The sequence below is a fragment of the Triturus cristatus genome, chromosome 2_1, assembly GCF_964204655.1.
Source record: "Triturus cristatus chromosome 2_1, aTriCri1.1, whole genome shotgun sequence".
NCBI lineage: Eukaryota > Metazoa > Chordata > Amphibia > Caudata > Salamandridae > Triturus > Triturus cristatus.
In genome coordinates this window covers 799,951,729-799,971,653 of record NC_140581.1, presented here as the reverse complement: position 1 = coordinate 799,971,653, position 19,925 = coordinate 799,951,729, and the positions used below count along the sequence as shown (strand labels likewise).

At 46.3% G+C, this 19,925-nt stretch overlaps 1 protein-coding gene across 3 annotated transcripts in view; it reads left to right on the top strand.

The window, feature by feature from the left end:
* The window catches only part of LOC146865898 (kelch domain-containing protein 10-like), a 603,680-nt gene that overhangs the window by 145,702 nt on the left and 438,053 nt on the right, over positions 1 to 19,925 (top strand). For all 3 annotated transcript variants that reach the window (XM_085640780.1, XM_085640782.1, XM_085640781.1), the window contains one exon: positions 3,857 to 3,957. In XM_085640780.1, coding sequence (XP_085496906.1) covers positions 3,857 to 3,957 — 101 coding nt within the window. The remainder of the gene's footprint in view (positions 1 to 3,856; positions 3,958 to 19,925) is intronic.

Below are 19,925 nucleotides of genomic sequence, written 5' to 3'. Positions count from 1 at the left end.
ATTTTGCAGAGTTATGCGAAGCTTTTCATTAAAGGCATAGTCATGGAAAGGTCAACTTTTTAAACATGTTATACTTGTTTCAGCAGATCTAGAGAAGCTACTAGCAAAGCAGAGCTGCTTTAGGTGTTTTTGAGGTCTAGTAGAAATGAGTATAACTTTCTAGTACAAATTGCACATTGTTAAATGTCTTTTTGGTTCAATATAAATTGCACATTATTACTGCACATATGATTTAACTATTTTTTTATATTATTTTCATTCAAATAAAATTCTCTGTCAATTACATCTAAACAGCCAGCAGTGTTGTGTGAGGGATGAATACTTTATGGGACTGAGCCAAGACTTGTTTGGCAAATTCTCAAAACCAGTGGCTGAAAGAGGTTGGTTCAATAAAGCCAATGGTTGCAAAAGGCAGAATCAAAACCCACTCTATGCATGCTGTTAGCAGTAGATCTGTTTGACAGATGTGTTGTCAATACCCAAACCTTGATAGAGGAAAGGAACCCAGGGAGATAAAAGGAAAAAAATTGAATAATTACCTAGTTAAACAGCCTAAACTCCCTTAAACTTATATTAGCTGTGAGTCAAATTAGTGTGCCTGTTCACGGTCAGAGTGGAGTGTCAAACCAGCAATCCAGGATCTCCTAGGAGATTTGGGTGCTGGACACATGCAATGTCAGACTGGGAACCAAAAGCAACCCTGACAAAAATGGTCAAATCAGCCTGCTCCCTTCCTTCCGTTTTTCTCTCTCTTTCAATCCATCCATTCTCTGTCCTTCTCTCCTCTCTCTCACTATCACACTCACTCTCTTTTGGGTCACTCTACATCCTTATTCTCTCACCTTTGCTTTCCTTCCCACACCTTTATCTCTCTCTTTCTCTCTCTCTCTCTCTCTCTCTCTCTCTCCCTGTCTCTTCCTCTCGCTCTTTTTCCCACTGTGCCTGCTGCAAAGAAAACCTGCGAGAGACAGAGGAACCAACCAGTGGTGGCCCTCGGACTTCAAGAAAACGGCCTTCAGTGGCTCCAGCCCACCTGAGATATGTCTGGTGCAATAAATAGCCACTCTGGCCCTGGATACAGCATTCACGGTGAAGATCCTGCAAGGTTGAATTTAATGAAGGAAGAGAGGGCCCCAAGAAGGAGGAGTCAAAGTCCATGAATATGACCTAGGTCAGGCTGTAATGTTCTAGGAAGCAATGATCTGAATCAGGAAAGGAACCACTGCACATTATATTGAAAGTGAATTGAAGCCCGAATAGCTCAGATATTCACCAGCATTCAGTCTCAGCACTAGGCACTTCGAATAGTGACAGTTCTGTTGATGACCTCAAAAGCTTTTTTCCATATTCCATACAGCCCGGTAACCATTTTCAAATAGAGATTCTAAACACAGCAGAGCAGGTTAGGTGTATTCCTGGTTTTGCATGTGAGTGAATGCCTGTGTGAACGCTGTCAATGGAAGCTTCGAGCCCAGAGCTCCCCTTCTCTATGGTGCATTCTCCAAGAGCCACATCTGCTGACTAAATATTTCTACATCTACTGTTACAGCATCTCCTGTGCTTGGTTAGCCAAAGACGCCATCTCCAGCAGACTTATTTATTGGGCTGTGATGTCTGCATTAAGCCTGGGTGGAGTTCACATAGTTTTACTCCGCGTAACTGTGCGAAGTGCCAGAAAAAACCCTGCTGCGCTCCCCGGAGTCTGTTAAGTTGTGTGTCTTGCACTGATTTTTAGTGCCAGGAGTTTGTCCCGTGCTGTAAAATCTGCGCAAATGGCACTATGTGTCACGCCAGGGGGCGTCGCTGCTTTCTGCCACTCGAGTAGACATTCTACTTGAGCGGCAGCTTCCTCAACGCGAATGGCAGATTTCTCAATGCGAGCGGTCGTGTGCGGTTGCGACTTGCCGCGACCTTTGCATTGAGAAATCTCTCCAGGAGGAGGTCTAGCGCGTTATTTTTTCTCTCAAGCGCTTGTGAACTTACCGTTGATGCGTAAAGTGGGCAAAACCCCGCAAAATCCACCAGCAGAGCTGAATTATTTGCCGTCCCCTAGTCTGCATAGCTTAACTAGAGGGCCGTTTGTGGAGTTTGGTAAGAAAGTCAATTGTGGAACAGAACATAATGTATTTATTCATGAAACTTATTTTTTATGTTCGTATTTGTTATATGGCGCAAACCTCTTCAAAAGACTGGGTCAAATTAAGTCACTCGACTCATTTTCCTATGATCTAACTGGCTCTCTCTTTTTGATTTCTTCCAGAGTGTCGTGTTTATACCCTTAAATATAACGCTAGCAAAATCACTTTATCTTCAAAGTCAAAAAACCAGCTGCAGTCCGTTGAAGTTTGCACTAACTGCATGTACTGTTGCAACTGTAGATTTGAGTGTCCTGCAAACTTTGCTTTGCAATGTACTGTTAATGAAAAAACATAACCAAAGAACAAAGGGCAACCCCTAATCAAGTAATACGGGTAGAGAAGCAGGGGAAAATTAAACCAAGTAAGAAAACAACAAAGTATACTCTACCCCTATGATTGAAAAATGTACAATGTATCAAATGTTTAAATGCAGACAAAATGACACTCAGATTGGATTAAGGTAATGTGGCATACAAACACATAAAGGCACCCAAAAAAGAATACATAGGTAGAAGGACAGAAAAACAATCAATATAGCAAATATATTTTTTCTTTTATTATTTCATTATAAATATCGCTTTTTTATAATACATAAATAAGTTTAGTTAAATTCTTTACAGAAATAATCACAATAAATAAATCATGTAGTACATTGATACAATAATGAAAATGTTCAACACACACAGTATAAGTCAAAAATTATTACAAAATAAGATACATCACAAAATAAAAGAAAAAACAAAGGAAAAAACAGGTTCCCAATCAGGGGAGAGAAAAGAAATGTTTTTGATCAAACATACATTAGAATTCGAACAGCTCACATTCATACAACATCACAAAAACACATAATTCATTCAACAACAGATCAAAAAACAATTGTAGGCCCAACTCAAAAAGATGGAATGGATGATCCCAGGGTGCTCTGATGGTTAGTCAAGATACATATGGAAACACTTATCTAAGGCACATAGATATAATCAGTAGGAGTGGAGGGGGCCTAAACAACAACGCCGACGTGCGTTTCGGTGAGACAACTCCAAGTCAGGAGTACCACCTTCTTCAGGGCGTGACAAACAACCCCACAGAATGGGACCTGTTAAAATAATGAAAAAACATAAACAGCAAAGAAGATGATGGTGTCTAAATAATAACCCACTGGAAGCGAGTGTCTCTGTGTGAACCGTGGCAAGCATTTGAGAGGTTTACGTGGAACAGGAAACAGGGTCCTCCTTGTACGGGGTTCCACTCTGCCTTCTCTGTCTCCTTGTAAATTGAACACTTCGCTCTGTGCCCTTAAATACGACACGCATAGCAAAGAGTGTGGCTTGCATTGATGGGTTAAGCGTAGCCTAAGGGAGAATAGTTTTTGGTGATGCCCAAAGTCTGGCACATTTGTAAACTAAAAAGGTTATGTTTTTTTGCCTATAATCGCTCTTTTTTGGGCCAGCTTTTCTGCAGGTTCTTCGTGTCAGTTATCCGTGTTTCATCTGGTTTCAATCGCATGGATTTTCGTTTTCTCATTTTAGGGGAATTTGCTGTGTAAACATTATGTAATACTGAAACATTTCCTTGATTTCTGAGTAAAAAAGTATTTGTGTGATGCGGTTCCGTCGAATGTGCCATTTATTCAACTAGCGAGCACTGTAACTGGGTGTAACCGCACAACAACATTTTATTGATCACTAAATCATACCGATATGGAATATTTTGTCTTACAGGTACGGGCATGCAGTTGCTGTAGTCGGGGAACAGATGTACTTGTTTGGAGGTTGTTCTGCAGAAAACACGTACTGCATCACAGTTTATGTTTTAGATACCGGTAAATGTCATTATTACTTATTTTTAATTTGCAAATTTAACACTTAGCACATTGTACTTAACAATAGCTATAACAACCATTTTGTCGATAAAAAAAATATACATTTTATATATGGGCATTTGCAAAATATTTAATGTGAACTGTCTTTAGCATCTGAAATAAGTTACTTAATAATCAAGTTCTATATAAATGTACATTTAAAAGTTTACATTGTTTTTAAAACTCTCTTCTTTCATTAGTATTTACGTTTGGTTTCGTTTCACCACTGCTCCTTTGCCTGTGTATTACATAAACACAGGCTTGGCATTGAAGGAAAGTCACATCAGTAATATTGAACAGAACTTTAAAATATCACCCATCCAGTGACAAACAGGTTACTGCTATAGATAGTGTATGTAGTAGGAGGAAGTTGAAGAAAAAAGGGAAGAAAGCATGGTTGGATTTCCCTGTAATGAATATTTGTGTGTACTTCCCCTTAAATTCATCGATTAGGTCTACACTCTGCTTTCTGTGGAAGGGATGTTGGCATGTCCTTCTCGCAGCCTGTATTTTAAATCTCCATGGACCTATCTTGATCCGGTCTGCATGTGCCTTACCAAGGCCCCCAGCACAGGGTATGGTTGGAAGAGGCAGTGACTCCCAGACCTGCCCTCTGATCTTCAGATTTAGAGGCAGGTAAGGGGTGAATGGCGGTGTCCCGTGGAGGTCTGACTGGGAGGCAGCAGACCTTGTACTCCAATCATGGGCCCGGGGTCTGGAGTGCAAACTGTTTTACAGTGTTTTATTACTTTTGGGAAACTGTAACATATCTCAGAAGTCAGTTGCCTTTGAAAGTCCAAAGTGCTGTGAGAGCCTCTTAAATGTGTATGCATTATTTACCATTCAGAAAAACCCGTAGGTTCGCAAGTAAAACTATTTCCTTCTTTTCTAATTTATCTCAGACAAAAGGCAGAAACAATGAGTATTTGTGTAACGTTTAATGACGATGAAAGATGTGCGCTAAAAAGATAACCCTGGACCCTATTAAAACACATCTGAAAGTCATAAGGAAGCACATGAAGAGGCCTTTTATAGACAACTTGCCCTTTGTATCTGAACTCAAAAATGAATGCAGAAAGTTGTTCAAATTATTTGGACAGCTTTCTGCTGCTGCACGTGACGCTGAACCACAGCAGCACCACAGCAGCGCATGGCAGTTTTTAAACAGTATAAAGTTGTTAAAGTTTTTGTTTTCTACCCTATGTTATGAAATGGCCTTTGTAGAAGATCAGATTGCTGAACTACAGGAGGGAAAGTTCACAGACTTGATGTGAGCCTTGACTGAGCTCCAAAAAGATCAACCCATCAGACCACTAAAACTGGGCTCTGTGAGGAACCCTCGCTTCATCCTTAGTGGATTAGCAGTAACTTCAAGGCCTTAGTCAGAGATATTGCATGTGGCACTTGAGTAATAACTAACAAAAACAATATAGTAAATTATAGAGAAAATAATATTTCCAAACCAAGTTAGTTGAAAGAGACCTAAGCAGTGAGTAAAATGTGGGCAGGTGAGCTGCCTTTTCACCCAAGTTTCTTCCCAGGTAAAAGTTTTATATTCAGACTTTGAAACCTTTCTGGAGGCCAAAACACTTCAATGAGGAAAGGCTGCAAGCTTTTTTCGACCAGTACCACACGTGGTTTGATAGGTGGCGTTAGTGGGCACACTGTAGCCACATTTCATGATAAAAAGCTGAGAGCGGAAAAATAGCTAAGATGAAGTTACTGAAGTTCTGCCTTTTCCAGGGAGGCTTTTGACACCTCCCCATCCCTTGCAGACCACTCTGATGCCTAACTCCCGCCAGGCTTCAAAACTCACATACTGGATTGTCAGACATCATTGGTCCTGGTGTCAGGAAGATACACATCTACCCAACCTGCTTTTGCTTTACCTGTAGCTGGCGCATGGTGATGCCACAGCACCAACAGCGTCAAGTCCCACAAAATCGTGCAGGGTGAGGTTTCTTTCCTTGTTGTTTGTAGCTGCTGCTGGCAAGTAATAGGTCTGCCTCCCTGGAGGCAGAGGGACAAATACATTCAGCCATAATGGTCACTGATCACATGATAACCAACCAAACCATATGGCAGCCAATCACGAGATAGCCAACATAAACAAAATGGCCATTGATCACGTGATGGTCATTCAAACCTCGGTGAGTGAGCCCATCAGCAACAACATGGACAGGCTTGTTCCAAAATAGCTGCTCTCACACGTTGATTCAACTAAATGGCAACATCTAGATTCACTTAGATGGTGAAACCCCCCTGTACCTCTGCTCTGAGCCTTTGCAACAGTTTGCCCTGTTAAACCTGGTTCATGGCTCAGAGCTATATGTCTACGTCTGGAATTCTGATTTTAACCTTTGTGGTATGCCCAGGACCCTGCAAAATACCCTTGCGGACATCTCAACCCCAAAGTATAGAATTTTCCTCTTGAAAGTTATTGTAGTTAAGTGTTAATGTTTTATCATTTGGAAAAGATCTGCAGCTGGGCTGTGGGAAAAAAACCACTTCCTAAACATGATACGCTTTAAGGTACAAGTGGGTAAAGTTTTTCATTCCCTCCTCTGCCCCTATCTGCACTTTGTAAAGCTATGGAAAACCTTTGCACACAGGGAGTAGATTTACCAAAGTGGCAGATATGGTAACTTTAGAATATTATCCAACAAAATTACTAGATAGGGGCAGTATTGAGCATTAATGGCCTCATATTGCGTGCTTTGATCACCAGCTCTTACCGCCAATGTTGGTTAGCACAGCCACACAGAACATACACACAGTGCAGGCATCCTCTGGTCATCATTGATGAAAAGACCAGAGGAGCCTGGAGCTGAAGTCTCACAGTGGGACTGGGTGGAGGGGGTCAGACCTGTTCTGGGCAGCTGTAGGGCACTCATTGGCGAGCTGAGCCAGCTGAGTGATAATGCAGTAATTAGGCCTTGGGTTGGCTGCAGTATAAGGCCCCCTCTGTCTAAGAGCCAGCTTGATGGTGGCAAGAGCATGAACTAAGGTGGTGATAGTAAGTGACATTAGATAGATTCTTGCCAACTGCAGCAAGGGGTGTAAGTGCCAAAAACAGGGATTATATTTTTTGACATTCAATGCCGACAGAGGATTTTCCCAGTAATTAATTTCTCTGGTAATTACCTGGATCAGCTGTTCACCTTGATATACGTCATTTCAATGAAACCACCAACACTATCCACTAAGATCAAACCTAAAAAATTACTTCTCGTGTTTAGCAGAATAGAAAACGTGTACCTGATTTTCATTGCTTATGGCAGAGCATGGAGCTCTGCTTCTCAGCATATTTTGTACGCATCTCAGAGAGGTTTTGATGTAAGTAGGTCACTTACTAGAAGATTTGACATCTTCATTGAAATTGGGGGCTTTATTTGAAATTAGTGAAGCAAACATTCTGCAATATCAAAAAATTTAAAGGCATATTAAATTCACAAGAACATTTGCTGGTGTTTTACGAATACATTAAACATTGTCAAGTCTGACATTTTCAGATGGACTCATTTAGCTTTTTTAGGACTCACATACAGGCAGCTACAACTGTCTGTTGGTGACGCCACGTAGTCAATACAATACTGGAAATAAAAAAACATATGTTACTGAGTGGGCTTTTGGTCAGTCCCCCTTTTTGACTTTCATTGATCGGGTGACCTGACCTTAAAGCCATGGCATTTTGCGGAAAGTTACTATGCCATTTTCCCCCTGTGACTTTTCTGATAGGGAAACACTTTCTGTCTGTAGTCTCCTGTGAGTATGGCAGTTGTTAGATTTGGGGGTCTCTAGTTGGCATAGGTAGGTACCTGTGACAAATAGGGACCCTTGCGTCTAGTCAGGGTAAGGAGCTACACTCCCAAAATAACCCGTGCTCACCCCTTTGGTGGCTTGGCACGAGCAGGCAGGCTTATCTCAGAGGCAGTGTGTAAAGCATTTGTGAACACATACAGTAATACAGTGACAACACTACAAATGGACACCACACAGGTTGTATTATAAAAATAGGTATTTTTATATAGACTTAACACAAGACCAGACGACAAAAATCGACAATACTGTGCTCAAAAATAGTCTCTTAAATGTTATAAAATAGCTAAGCCTTGGCAAAGCACTACGCTATGCTCACGTAGTTTGCGAAGTTTGCGCTACTTCGCACTATGCGAATTGCATGTAGCACAGTGCAAACACGCGTAGCGTAGCGTTGCGTAGTGCAGCGGTCAATTTTTGCTTGCTCGCGGTCCTCAACGTCAAGTTGGCGACCGCGAGCAAGCAAAATGACATCCCGGCGAGACTTTTTCCTCGTTCCCGATCAGCAACATCAAGTTGGCGATCGCGAGCGTGGAAAATAAACCTCCCGGCGAGATTCTCAAAGCGGGGAGGTCAGGTTTCTCATTGCGAGTGGTCGCGTATGCTCGCTACCGCTCGCGATGAGAAACTACCAGTCCGCGTTGAGAAAGCTGCTGCTCGAGTAAAAATCTTCTCGAGCAGCAGAAAACTACAGCTCGCACTGTGCACGATGCGGTTTTCAATGATTGCACAGTGCCGGATGCTTGTCCGCACTGTGCAATCATTAAAAATAGCATCTTGCACAGTGCGAACAGGGTACTACGCAGTTCGTGAAGTGCTACGCATATCTCGCATAGTGGGAAGTGCACTTTGCGTAGCTATGCGTAGCGCTACTTCGCGAACTACGCTCAGGGTTAAAAATAGCTCAGTTCTCTCAAGTTGTAAATGCGACACTTTAGTCTCAATGTACCTTAGATGCGTAGCGCAAAGAAAACAAAAGGGTTGCAGGGAAGGTGATGCGTCGGTTCCTTACACGCAGGAGAGTGGATGCGTCGGTTCCTTACTGCTGCGCAGGGGAGTTGATGCTCGCTTCCTTACTGTGTGGGGAGTTGATGCGTCGGTTTCTTACTACTCTCAGGTGCGATGCGACACGCTGGCATCTCGATGTGATACTCTTCTCCGGGGCGATGCGACAAAATGGCGTCTTGGTTGCGATGCGACAACGTTGGTGTGATGAGACACGCCCGACGGCCGTGCGGTGACTCGATGATCTTTGGAGCCGCGACAGGCCCTGTGACGCGCTTCTCCGGTGATACAACGATGACCTCATGAGGCAACAGCAAAAAATGGAAGGGAGACCCACGCCACTGGTGCCAGGTCTAACACGTGTCCCCTCCAGCTGAAATGTAAGGGAGAACTCCCCTACCTCCGGGGAGTTCTCATCACTAAGGCGGAAAATTCTGGACAGACCATCAGCGTTGGCATGTTCTGTACCAGGGCAGTGCTCCACCGTGAAATCCATCCCCTGTAAGGAAATGGACCACCTCAACAGCTTTGGATTCTCACCCCTCATCTGCTTCAACCATCTGAGGGGGCTGTGGACTGTCTGAACCTGGAAGTGAGTCCCAAACAAGTATGGTCTCAACTTCTTCAGTGCCCAGACCACAGCAAATGATTCACACTCAATTGCACTCCACCTCTGTTCCCATGGAAGTAACCTCCTACTGATGAAGGCTACAGGTTGATCTAGGCCCTCCTCATTAATCTGTGATAGAACAGCCCCCACACCATGCTCTGAAGCGTCTTTTGCACAATAAACTCTTTTGAGAAGTTGGGTGCCAGGAGCACGGGCGCCGTGCACATGGCAGTCTTCAGGGCATCAAAAGCTCTCTGACAGGTGTCAGTCCATATCACTCTCTTGGGCTGCTTCCTGGAAGTCAGCTCTGTCAAGGGTGCAACAATGCTGCCATACCCATTGACAAACCTCCTGTAATACCCGGTGAGTCGTAAAAAGGCTCTCACCTCTGTCTGGGTTTTGGGGGTTCCCAAGCCAGGATGGTTTCAATCTTGGGCTGTAGGGGCGCCACCTGGCCGCTCCCAACCTGGTGTCCCAAGTACACCACGGAACCCTGCCCGATCTGGCACTTGCTCGCCTTGATCGTGAGGCCTGCTCTCCGCAGTGCCATCAACACTTCCCAGAGGTGGCTCAGATGTTCTTCCCAACTGGCGCTGAACACTGCAATGTCATCCAGGTAGGCGGCACTGAACTCTTCCAGCCCAACCAACACCTGGTTGACCAACCTCTGAAAGGTGGCAGGGGCATTCTTCATCCCAAAGGGCATAACCCGGAATTGGTAGTGCCCGTCTGGTATGGAGAATGCTGACCTCTCTCTTGCCCCATCAGTCAAGGCGATCTGCCAGTACCCAGACGTTAAGTCAAACGTGCTGAGGTACCGGGCAGCCCCTAGCAGATCAATGAGCTCATCAGCTCTGGGGATGGCGTGCACGTCGGTCCTGGTGACTGAATTGAGCCCTCGGTAGTCCACACAGAACCGCAGTTCTGGCGTGACACCCGGTGCGGCAGCCTTTGGGACCAGGACCACTGGTCTGGCCCAAGGACTGTTAGAGGACTCAATCACCACTAACGCAAGCATCTTGGAGACCTCCTCCTTGATGCAAGCTCTCACCCTGTTAGTCACCCTGTAAGTTTTGTGCTTGACAGCAGGACTGTCCCCGGTGTCTACATCATGGACGCACCAATCAGTGACACCGGGAATTAGGGAGAACAGGTCAGAAAACTGTCTCAGCAACTGGTGACAGTCATTCTGTTGCTCAGGGGTCATGGTCGCAGAGAGGTTTACTCCATCCACTGACCCATCTTGCTCTGTTGCAGACAGGAGGTGAGGAAGAGGCTCAGTCTCCTCCTCCATTCCAGCATCTGTTGCTAGGAGCATGCCCACTTCGGACCTCTCTAAGTGGGGCTTCAGGTGGTTAACATGCAGGACCTGCAAGGGGTTCCTGGGAGACCGCAAGTCCACCAAGTAGGTAACCGTACTCTTGCACTCCACCACCTCAAATGGTCCGGTCCACTTATCCTGGAGAGCACAGGGTTTATATTTTTACATGGAAAGTGTATCATGCGTTTAAATTCAAGCAAAAAACTCTGACTGGACCAAAGGGAAAAACACATATATTGTTATTGTATTTATATAATTGTTAATGTATGTCTTTTTGGAACTGTTCTTTTGGATTAATTAAAAATGCGATGTATATAAAAATGTATTTATCTTTGTTAAAAAAGAATTAATTAAAAAATAAAAGTTCATATTATTTTTCTTCTTTTTTTTGTTCCCATTAACAATATATGTGTTTTTCCCTTTGGTCCAGTCAGAGTTTTTTGCTTGAATTTAAACGCATGATACACTGTACATGTAAAAATGTAAACGGTAGAGTACGTTTTCTGTATTTAGTCTGATTCCCCCTGATTCTCTACCGCTATCAGTTATCGAGGGGTCCCCCCTTTTTTCATTGAGGCTGAAGCTGTACCAGAGTGGTATTCTGGTCGTACCATCGCTTCATCTCCTCCTGGCTGGCTTCCAGATTCGCCTCAGCGAGTTTTCTGAAACGCCTAGTTTGGTTCCTGAAGGCCAGCATGTAGCTATATACATCCTAGGGAGGTTTCCAGGCTCAGCAACCTTAGTCTCACTATACAGGAGACCATTCTCCCAGTATATCCAATGTGATCCAGACTGATCACCTGCTGCCTGGTTTGCAGCCTGCTGCCGCAAACCTACAAGAGAAGGGCACTTGTTCTGCTCCTCACAGAACTCTTCCCTGAAGGGACCTGCTTCCTGCTGCCAATGGGTCAGCTCAGGCAGGTCTCGCTGTTCAGCAATCTCTTCCTCGGTAGGCTCCAGGGCATCCCCCTCAGGGTCCGCCTCCTCCTGGGCTGTGGGAACCTCAGGGGCCGGTTTCCCACGCCCCCTGCCTCTTCTCTTAAAGGCAGGCACCTCGGCCATTTTCTCAGGCTCCAGGTCCTCTTGAATGCCCTTACTGGCTGCCATAGACTGAGTGGTCACGTAGGCCCACTCACGCAAACCCAACATCTCTAAATGAGCTCTCCGCTCCACCTTAGCCCAAGGGGAGCTCTCCAGATCATTACCTAACAGACATTCAACAGGCATGGCTGGCCTCACAGCTACTTGAAGAGTCCCTGAGACCCCCCCCCCCCCACTCAAAGGGAACCTGTGCCACCTTGCAGTGGCTCTCTGTATTGTCAGCGGCAATAACTGGGTAGAATGCATTTGAGACTACCTGCTCTTCAGATACCAGCCGACAACTGACAGCCGTCACACTGGCTCCGGTGTCTCTAAGAGCTTCCACCCTCTTGCCATTTATGGTCACCCACTGCCTGTATGTAGGAAGGTGGAATCTGACTGCATGGTTGCCCCCACTTTTTTCCTGGCGTTTGAATGGTTTTTGACTAGTCTGGCTGGGATTCAGCTATCCAGGACCCCAGCCTATCTGCTTGCTCCCTTAAACGACTGGTGTGCATATTGGATGCACTAGTGATTGGATACTGTGGTACCTTATGAGCCCCTAATATATGGTACCTTAGGTACCAAGGGCATAGGTACTTCACAGGCCTACCAGGGGCTGAAGCATGTATTATGCCACCCCTGGGAAGCAGACTAAATCGGATACCACAGGCCTGCTACTGCAGCCTGGGTGAGGTAGTGTTAGCACTCCTCATTGAGGTATAGGTTCCTATATCTCCCCTTACACACACGTATAAACCTATCAGTCACACCTAAGGCAGGCCCTATCAATCCTGAGGGCAGGGTGCTTGGTTTACAATGTGAGGGGGTGCCAATGCATAAGCAGGGCCCCTCTGCAGCTAGCAGGGTCTATTCTCTGTGGCTGTTTGTGGATGCGGTTAAACCATATACTCTTAAGTGCATTATAACCTACCGGTAAATGCTAACTTTGGAATGACTGCATCAAAACATGTCGTGTTTGGTGTCAAACAACTTGGAATCATACCCCCACACCAGTAACTGGTGTGGGAGTATGATCCCACCCTTCTAGAGGGGACGACATGTACCCACTGTGGAAACACGGTAGAAATCTGAAAGAGCCCTGGCATCACAAAATGGATGCCACCAGCACAGACACTGAGCTGCCCTCCTGCTGCTGACTGAAACTCGCAGTGGAGGAGGCCCAACAATAGGCATTCTATCACAGGGAGGTGTCACCACCTTCCAGACAGGATTTAGTGTAATGGGGCTGGGTGGGTGCACTCCTAGAGTGCTTTGAAGTCCTGCACTGGGGGAGCAGTAGGCTTCTCTGTGCATATGCCAGCTCAAACCCGTTCAGGGGCTACCTGCCCCTGCTCTGGCGTGAAACTGGACAAAGGGAAGTGGGTGTAACCACCCACTCCCCTGACCCTCCCAGAGGAGTGGTCATAGAGCTAGTCCCTTCCTTCCTTTTAGTATAAGTTAGGGAACCCTTGCCATTACAAGTTAGATATCCCTGGATGACGCTTTACAAGAAGAATCCTGGTCCTTCGACGTTCCACTACCTTTGGAAGATGGAAGAATCTCCCTTGGAGTCAAGGAATGACTCCCCTTCTTGGCAGGCACCAAAAACTTGAATCAACGGTCGCAAACTTTCCCGCTCTCGCTGGAGTTCGAAGTCCCTGCAGCCCTGGAAGTAGATTTCCTGACTTCTTGATGGCCATTGGGAGTCCCCAGCAGAGCTGTGGCGAGTGGACCCCACAAGTGATGAGGAACAGCAATACCCAGGTACCGCACACTATTGTCAAGTGCAACCCTTTCACGACATTCTACGAATCTGTGCTTTGGACCATTTGTGACCCAAGCCTCCAGCAGGCTGTGCACCGAAAATCAGAGGTCTACCCTGTCCCGAGTGACCGTGGGCTCCTGTGAAGCATTTCCTCATGAGGCATCTTCACGATCTCTTGCTGATTGGCTTGTGGGTCCCCTGAAGACTTTCTTATCAAACCAAAGGGCTCCTCTGGTTGCTCCAGGCCTGCCCTCATTCATCCTTGCTGGGTGAGTCCCTCAGACCTTGCTGGTCTGCACCATTAACTTTATTCACTTTTTACAAGACTTGCTGTTGCCAAGACTTGTTGGCTCCAATCCGGTTGCCGACACATCAGTCAGCTGCATACGTTGTGGGACACTTGGAATCCAGCTGCTGGTCATCGTCGATCTCTCCTGGACCTCGTGGGCGAAGAGTCAAAACACCCTTGATCACCTGAAATCACCCGACATCCGTGGGCATCCATCTTCCTGGCCCCGGGTCACTGGCAAGTGACTGTGAACACTGTCCCTTCTGCTTTCAGGTCTTCTTCATCTTGAATCCAGCCTTGGATTCCACCGGACACTTCTCCAGTCTTCGCAAGCAGCAAATCTTCTTTAGCTTCCATAGAAAATAGCGACGCGACCCAACATCAAAAGACACCTATGCACCCGGCTTCCCTGGGTGAGGTAACTCGTGCACTCCGGTGTCCTAGTGTGTGTTGGCCCTCGAATTACTTACCTTGTAAGTGGCTTGCTTGTAGACTTCCTCAAAGTACCCTAAAACTTTAAAAATACAACCGCGACTTGCTCCATTGAAATCAATAGGGAACCCGCAGCTGTGTTCTCACACTGCACGCGTCTCCCGTGGGTCTTTTACTTACCTACCTTGGGTAGATTAGTGAAGCCCCAGCAATTCTACAGGCCCTAGGCCTTGTCCCCTTGCAAGTCGACTTTCCTAAACCTCTTTTTTAGTATATGATCTGGTACGCCCCTAGGGCCCCAGCCATATTTGTGCTTAACTTATTGTGAAACGTTTATATTTGAATGTGTTCCTGGCTTCTAATCTCATAAAGAGATTAGTAGAGTGTATCTAGAAATAAATACATATATATTTGATATATATACCTGTGTGGTGTCCTTTCATTTGGTAATTCAAGAGATTATAAGGTAAAACAAGCTGCTTTACATTCCTCTGAGACTTAGCCTGAAGGCTGCTCTCCACAGCTACCACTAGGATAGCTTTCTTTAAAAGGTTGTCTTAAACCTATCTACCATAAGAGTCGAATTGGACTAGTGCAAGGTGGCCACTATAACTAGTGACCAGCATATGCCAGGCCAACTTCTCACACTGTATTTCTTAGTGTTATCAGGCAGCTGGGTCCTGGGGACCACTTCACTGTCTCCTAAAGAGACAAGGGACATCTCTGCAGGACCCCACCCACCTTGGGCACCCATCTCTTCCCCCAGGGCTACACTAGCCAACTGCCGGGGTGGTGCACCAATGGGTGCTGTCTTCCCATACAAGGGACATCTAGCATCATAAGAACAGTGGCCTACCTTACCACACTTAAAACAGGTCTTGGGCCCCTGGTGAACAGGTTTATCTGTCGGGGCCACTGCCTTTTTTTTAGGGGGAGGCTGGGAACCTTTCCCTTGGTCCCCTTGGGGATTACTTTGGGGCCCTTTCTGGAACTCCCTCTGTTTACCCTTGCCCCCCCACTCTTCTGCTGGGGACCCTGCCCACCTTTGGCAAAGTCTCCCACATGACCCTTCTGGACCCGGGTGCTCACCCAGCGGTCTGCCTCCTCCGCAAACTTCCTAGGGTTAGTTAGCTTGCTATCAATAAGATGCTGGCGTAGCTCTGGAAAACAGTTATTAGACAAGTGCTCCCATCCTAACAAATCATAGAGCGCTTCAAACTTATCCACTTTGCTACCCTTCACCCAACCATCCAATGCTCTGCAAAAGAAAGACACATATTCCACCCAAGTGGTAGACTCCAGTTTTCTGCAATTTCTAAACCTTCGTCTGTATAACTCTGGGGTCAAACCAAACCTGAACATTAGGGCTCCCTTCATGTGGTATAGGACATCTGCTCCTCTGTAGGCAAATCTAACAAAGTGTCCCTCCCATCACTAACAAAGCGGCCCCACAACTCCGCTCCCCAATCCTTCTCAGGGACCCGGTGGGCCAACATTGCAGCTTCATAAGCCCTAAACCATTGACCAATATCCTCATTCTTGTGGAAATCTTTCACTACATCTTTGGGGATGTAAGCTCTTGCTTCTACCTGCACTGGCGGTATGCCACCACCAGAGGGAGGAACCTCTAAACTTTTGGCCTTGAGTTCCAATTCCCTCAATCCTCTCTCATGCTCAAAATGCATCCTCTTTTCCTCTAAGGCTAACTTCTACATTTCTACCTCCATCTCAAACTCTATTTTCTTGCTCTCTCTGTCTTTCTGCCCATTCATTTTGAGCCTAGCCAGCTCCAACGTATGCATCCTCTCCTTTGCTCTGTCCTCCAGCTCTCCTGGGGACAATCCTTTGGAAGAAACACTGCTGCCCGCCCCTGAAGGTGCTTTCCCTCCAGCTAGGCCCACTTGCCTCTCAAGCTGCCCATTTAAATCCCCTGCCTCCACTGTTGGCTCTTCAGGATGCTCAGGGGCATTCCTAGATTCCACCCAGGCCCTCAGCGCCTTTTGGAATTCCTCCTTCTTGGTGAGGCCCTTCACAGAGATTTTAAATTTCTTGCACAAAGCTTTGAGATTAGGCACAGTGTAAGTATCAATTCTCTCTTATTCCAACACAATGTCTACAGATACTATGGATGCTGACTTTCTCATGGTAGCAAAAAGACTGGCAGTTCTCAGGAATCAAAAATAGAAAAGAAGTTCCAAGGAAAATTCTCTCAAAGTATGTGGTTGCGTTATGGTCTGCACTCACTGGTAGTGTACACCAATCACTGTATAAGAATCACAAATGCAAGTCTAAATCCTCACCGCTGACCACCAATGTTAGATTTAAGGGTCTCTAGTTGCCATATGTAGGTACCTGTGACAAATAGGGACCCTTGCGTCTAGTCAGGGTAAGGGGCTACACTCCCAAAATAACCCCTGCTTACCCCCTTGGTAGCTTGGCACGAGCAGGCAGGCTTATCTCAGAGGCAGTGTGTAAAGCATTTGTGAACACATACATTAATACAGTGACAACACTACAAATGAACACCACACAGGTTGTATTATAAAAATAGCTCAGTTCTCTCAAGTTGTAAACGCGACACTTTACTCTCAATGTAATTTAGATGCGTAGCGCAAAGAAAACCAAAAGGTTGCAGGGAAGGTGATGCGTCAGTTCCTTACACGCAGGAGAGTGGATGCGTCGGTTCCTTACTGCTGCGCAGGGGAGTTGGGGCTCGCTTCCTTATTGTGTGGGGAGTTGATGCATCGGTTTCTTACTGCTCTCCGGTGCGATGCAACACGCTGTCTCCTCGATGCAATACTCTTCTCCGGTGCAATGCGTCAAAATGGCGTCTTGGTTGCGATGCGACAACGTTGGTGTGATGCGACACGCCCGACGGCCGTGCGGCTACTCGATGATCTTTGGAGCCGCGACAGGCCCTGCGACGTGCTTTTCCGGTGATGCGACGATGACCTCTGTGGCAGCGTCCCGCTTCTCCGGAGATGCGCAGCGCTTCGGCGATGCGATGATGACAGAGGCAGCGGCGGCTTGCTTCCTCGGTGATGTGATGACAGCAGCTGTGGCGGCGACACGCTTCTCATTGTTGCGTCGCGCTTCCAGCTCCCAGCGACACGCAGTCTTTCAGAAGGCCCAGCACAACAGCAGGCACTTCAATTCCCAGCAAGAGAATTCAGGGGGGAGCTGGTTGGTGAAGTCTTGTATCCTTGAGACTTCAGTTAGGAGGAAAGCTCTAGTTCAAGCCCTTGGAGATTCTTCTTCAAGTTGATAGAAAGCACACTCAGTCCTTTTCTCCTCTCTTTGGCAATGAAGCAACCACTGCAGGCCAACCCCCAAACACACAGCACAGGGGTAGTCTCCTCCTTCAGCTTCCTGGTTGTTCTCCTCAGCAAAGGTTTGTCTTGATTCCCAGAAGTGATCTAAAGTTCTTGGGTCTGGTTCCCAATATTTATACTCCTTTTGCCTTTGTTCTCTGAAGGCAGAGAAGCCTTTGCCTAGTCCAAACCAGTTCTGGTCAGTCCTGGAGCACTTTGTTGACATATCTCCTTCTTTCCTTTCACAGTGCAGGGCAGGGACATCAGACACACCACAGGAGGTGGAGCCAGCATTGTGGAGGGAAGGCCCAGCCCTATTCAGGTCCCAGGTGCAACTCCTCCCTCCCATCTAGATGCAAATCTCTCTATTCACCACTGGGCTGACCCACCCTGTCTCCTGGAATCCCCCAGCCCTGTCACTCAAACTCCAGACAAGGAATACACAAACTAGCAGAGGCAGGTTTGGATGGTTAGACAAGAAAATGCCTACTTTCTAAAAGTGGCATTTTCAAACACAGAATGTTAAAACCAACTTCACTAAAATATGTATTTTATCATTCTGAGTTCAGGCATACTAAACTCGAATTTCTACCATGTTCCCCGAGTCAGTTAGGATTATAAAATGTAATACCCAAACTGCCCATTCTGGCCTATGGAGAACAGGTAGCCTTGCAATAGTGAAAAACGAAAAGGGCTGTAATTCACTATTAGGACATGCCACACACACAGGCTTTGAAATGGCAGACCTTAGACACACTTTACAAGCTGCTCCGGGGGTGGCACAATCAGTGCTGCAAGCTCACCAGCAGCATTGGTTACAAGCCCTGGGCACCCACAGTGCACTGTACTAGGGTCTGACAAGTAAACCAATCAAGCCAATCATGGAGTCACTAATCCATATATCAATTTACCATAGGAAGCACTTGCACTGTGGCACTGAACAGCAGTGGCACAGTGCCCAAATCATCTATAACCAGCAAAAACACATGAGGCAACAGCAACAAATGGAAGGGAGACCCACGCCAATGGTGCCAGGTCTAACAGCAGTCATCTCTGGCCTATAACCCATATAATTCTGCTTTCTCCTTGCTGTCGGTGTACCCCTATTGCAGGGTTAACCCCACTGCTGTCCGTTGCTACCAACCATTGCCCACTTGTTGAATTGCACCACTAGAATCTTAGGGGCTCATTACGATGGCGGGCGGATATCAGTCCGTCCGCCATCATTGCGGTGCTGGGGACTGGGCACCGGTAAGGCGGTGGTTCCGCTAAGCTCAATACGATGTGCCCGCCACTTTGGCGGGCGTATCCAGGGCCCTGAACATTGCTGATGGTCCTGCTGGCTGCTGCACCATTCGCAATGCAAACAATGTCACGTAGTGCATTTCCCTGCACTACGTGGCAGGCACCACGCGGTGCCTGCCACTCTGTGCTTGGAAATGCAGGGGGTACCATGGGTACCCCCCCAGTGCACAACCACCCTTCCCCCACACTGAGGGGGCCCGCAACGGGCCCCCAAACCCAATACCTTTTGGTATTCACAGAAGTTAGGATTTTGTCTTAAATTTGTCTTAAGACAAACTTAAGACAGACTTAAGACAGACTTAAGACAGACTTAAGACAAACTTAAGACAGACTTAAGACAAACTTAAGACAGACTTAAGACAGACTTAAGACAGACTTAAGACAAACTTAAGACAAAATCCCAACTTAAGTCTGTCTTAAGTCTGTTTTAAGTTTGTCTTAAGTCTGTCTTAAGTCTGTCTTAAGTCTGTCTTAAGACAAACTTAAGACAAAATCCTAACTTCTGTGAATACCAAAAGTAGTAAGTTTAGGATTTTGTCTTAAGTTAGTTCTGTGAATCGGGCCCACAGACTTTCATGATCTTCAGGGTGAAAAAGACTGAGGAAGTTCGGGCATTGACCAAGTGGCATAGCAAAAGCCCCTGCTGTGCAGACGGCCCCTGAGCTCCAGGGGGCCACCTCAGCACAGTGCACGGTTGGGGGCTTAGAGCTCCTGACTGGGTCCAGAGCATGGGGGGGGCCCTCCTGGTACTTTGTAGGGGTTCCAAATATATCTCTTTACAATGAATGCGTTACAACGAATTCCATTACAACACGGTCGTTACAACGACTGCGTTGTTACAACGTGAACCATTACATCGCAAGTCGTTTTACAACGACTTACTGTAGGGGGCGTGCTGGACCTAGGAATAGTATAATTTACTATTCCTACTCCAGTTTGTGCAACAGCAGGGAAGATGTTGGATTGTAAATCCAACACCTTCTGCCCCC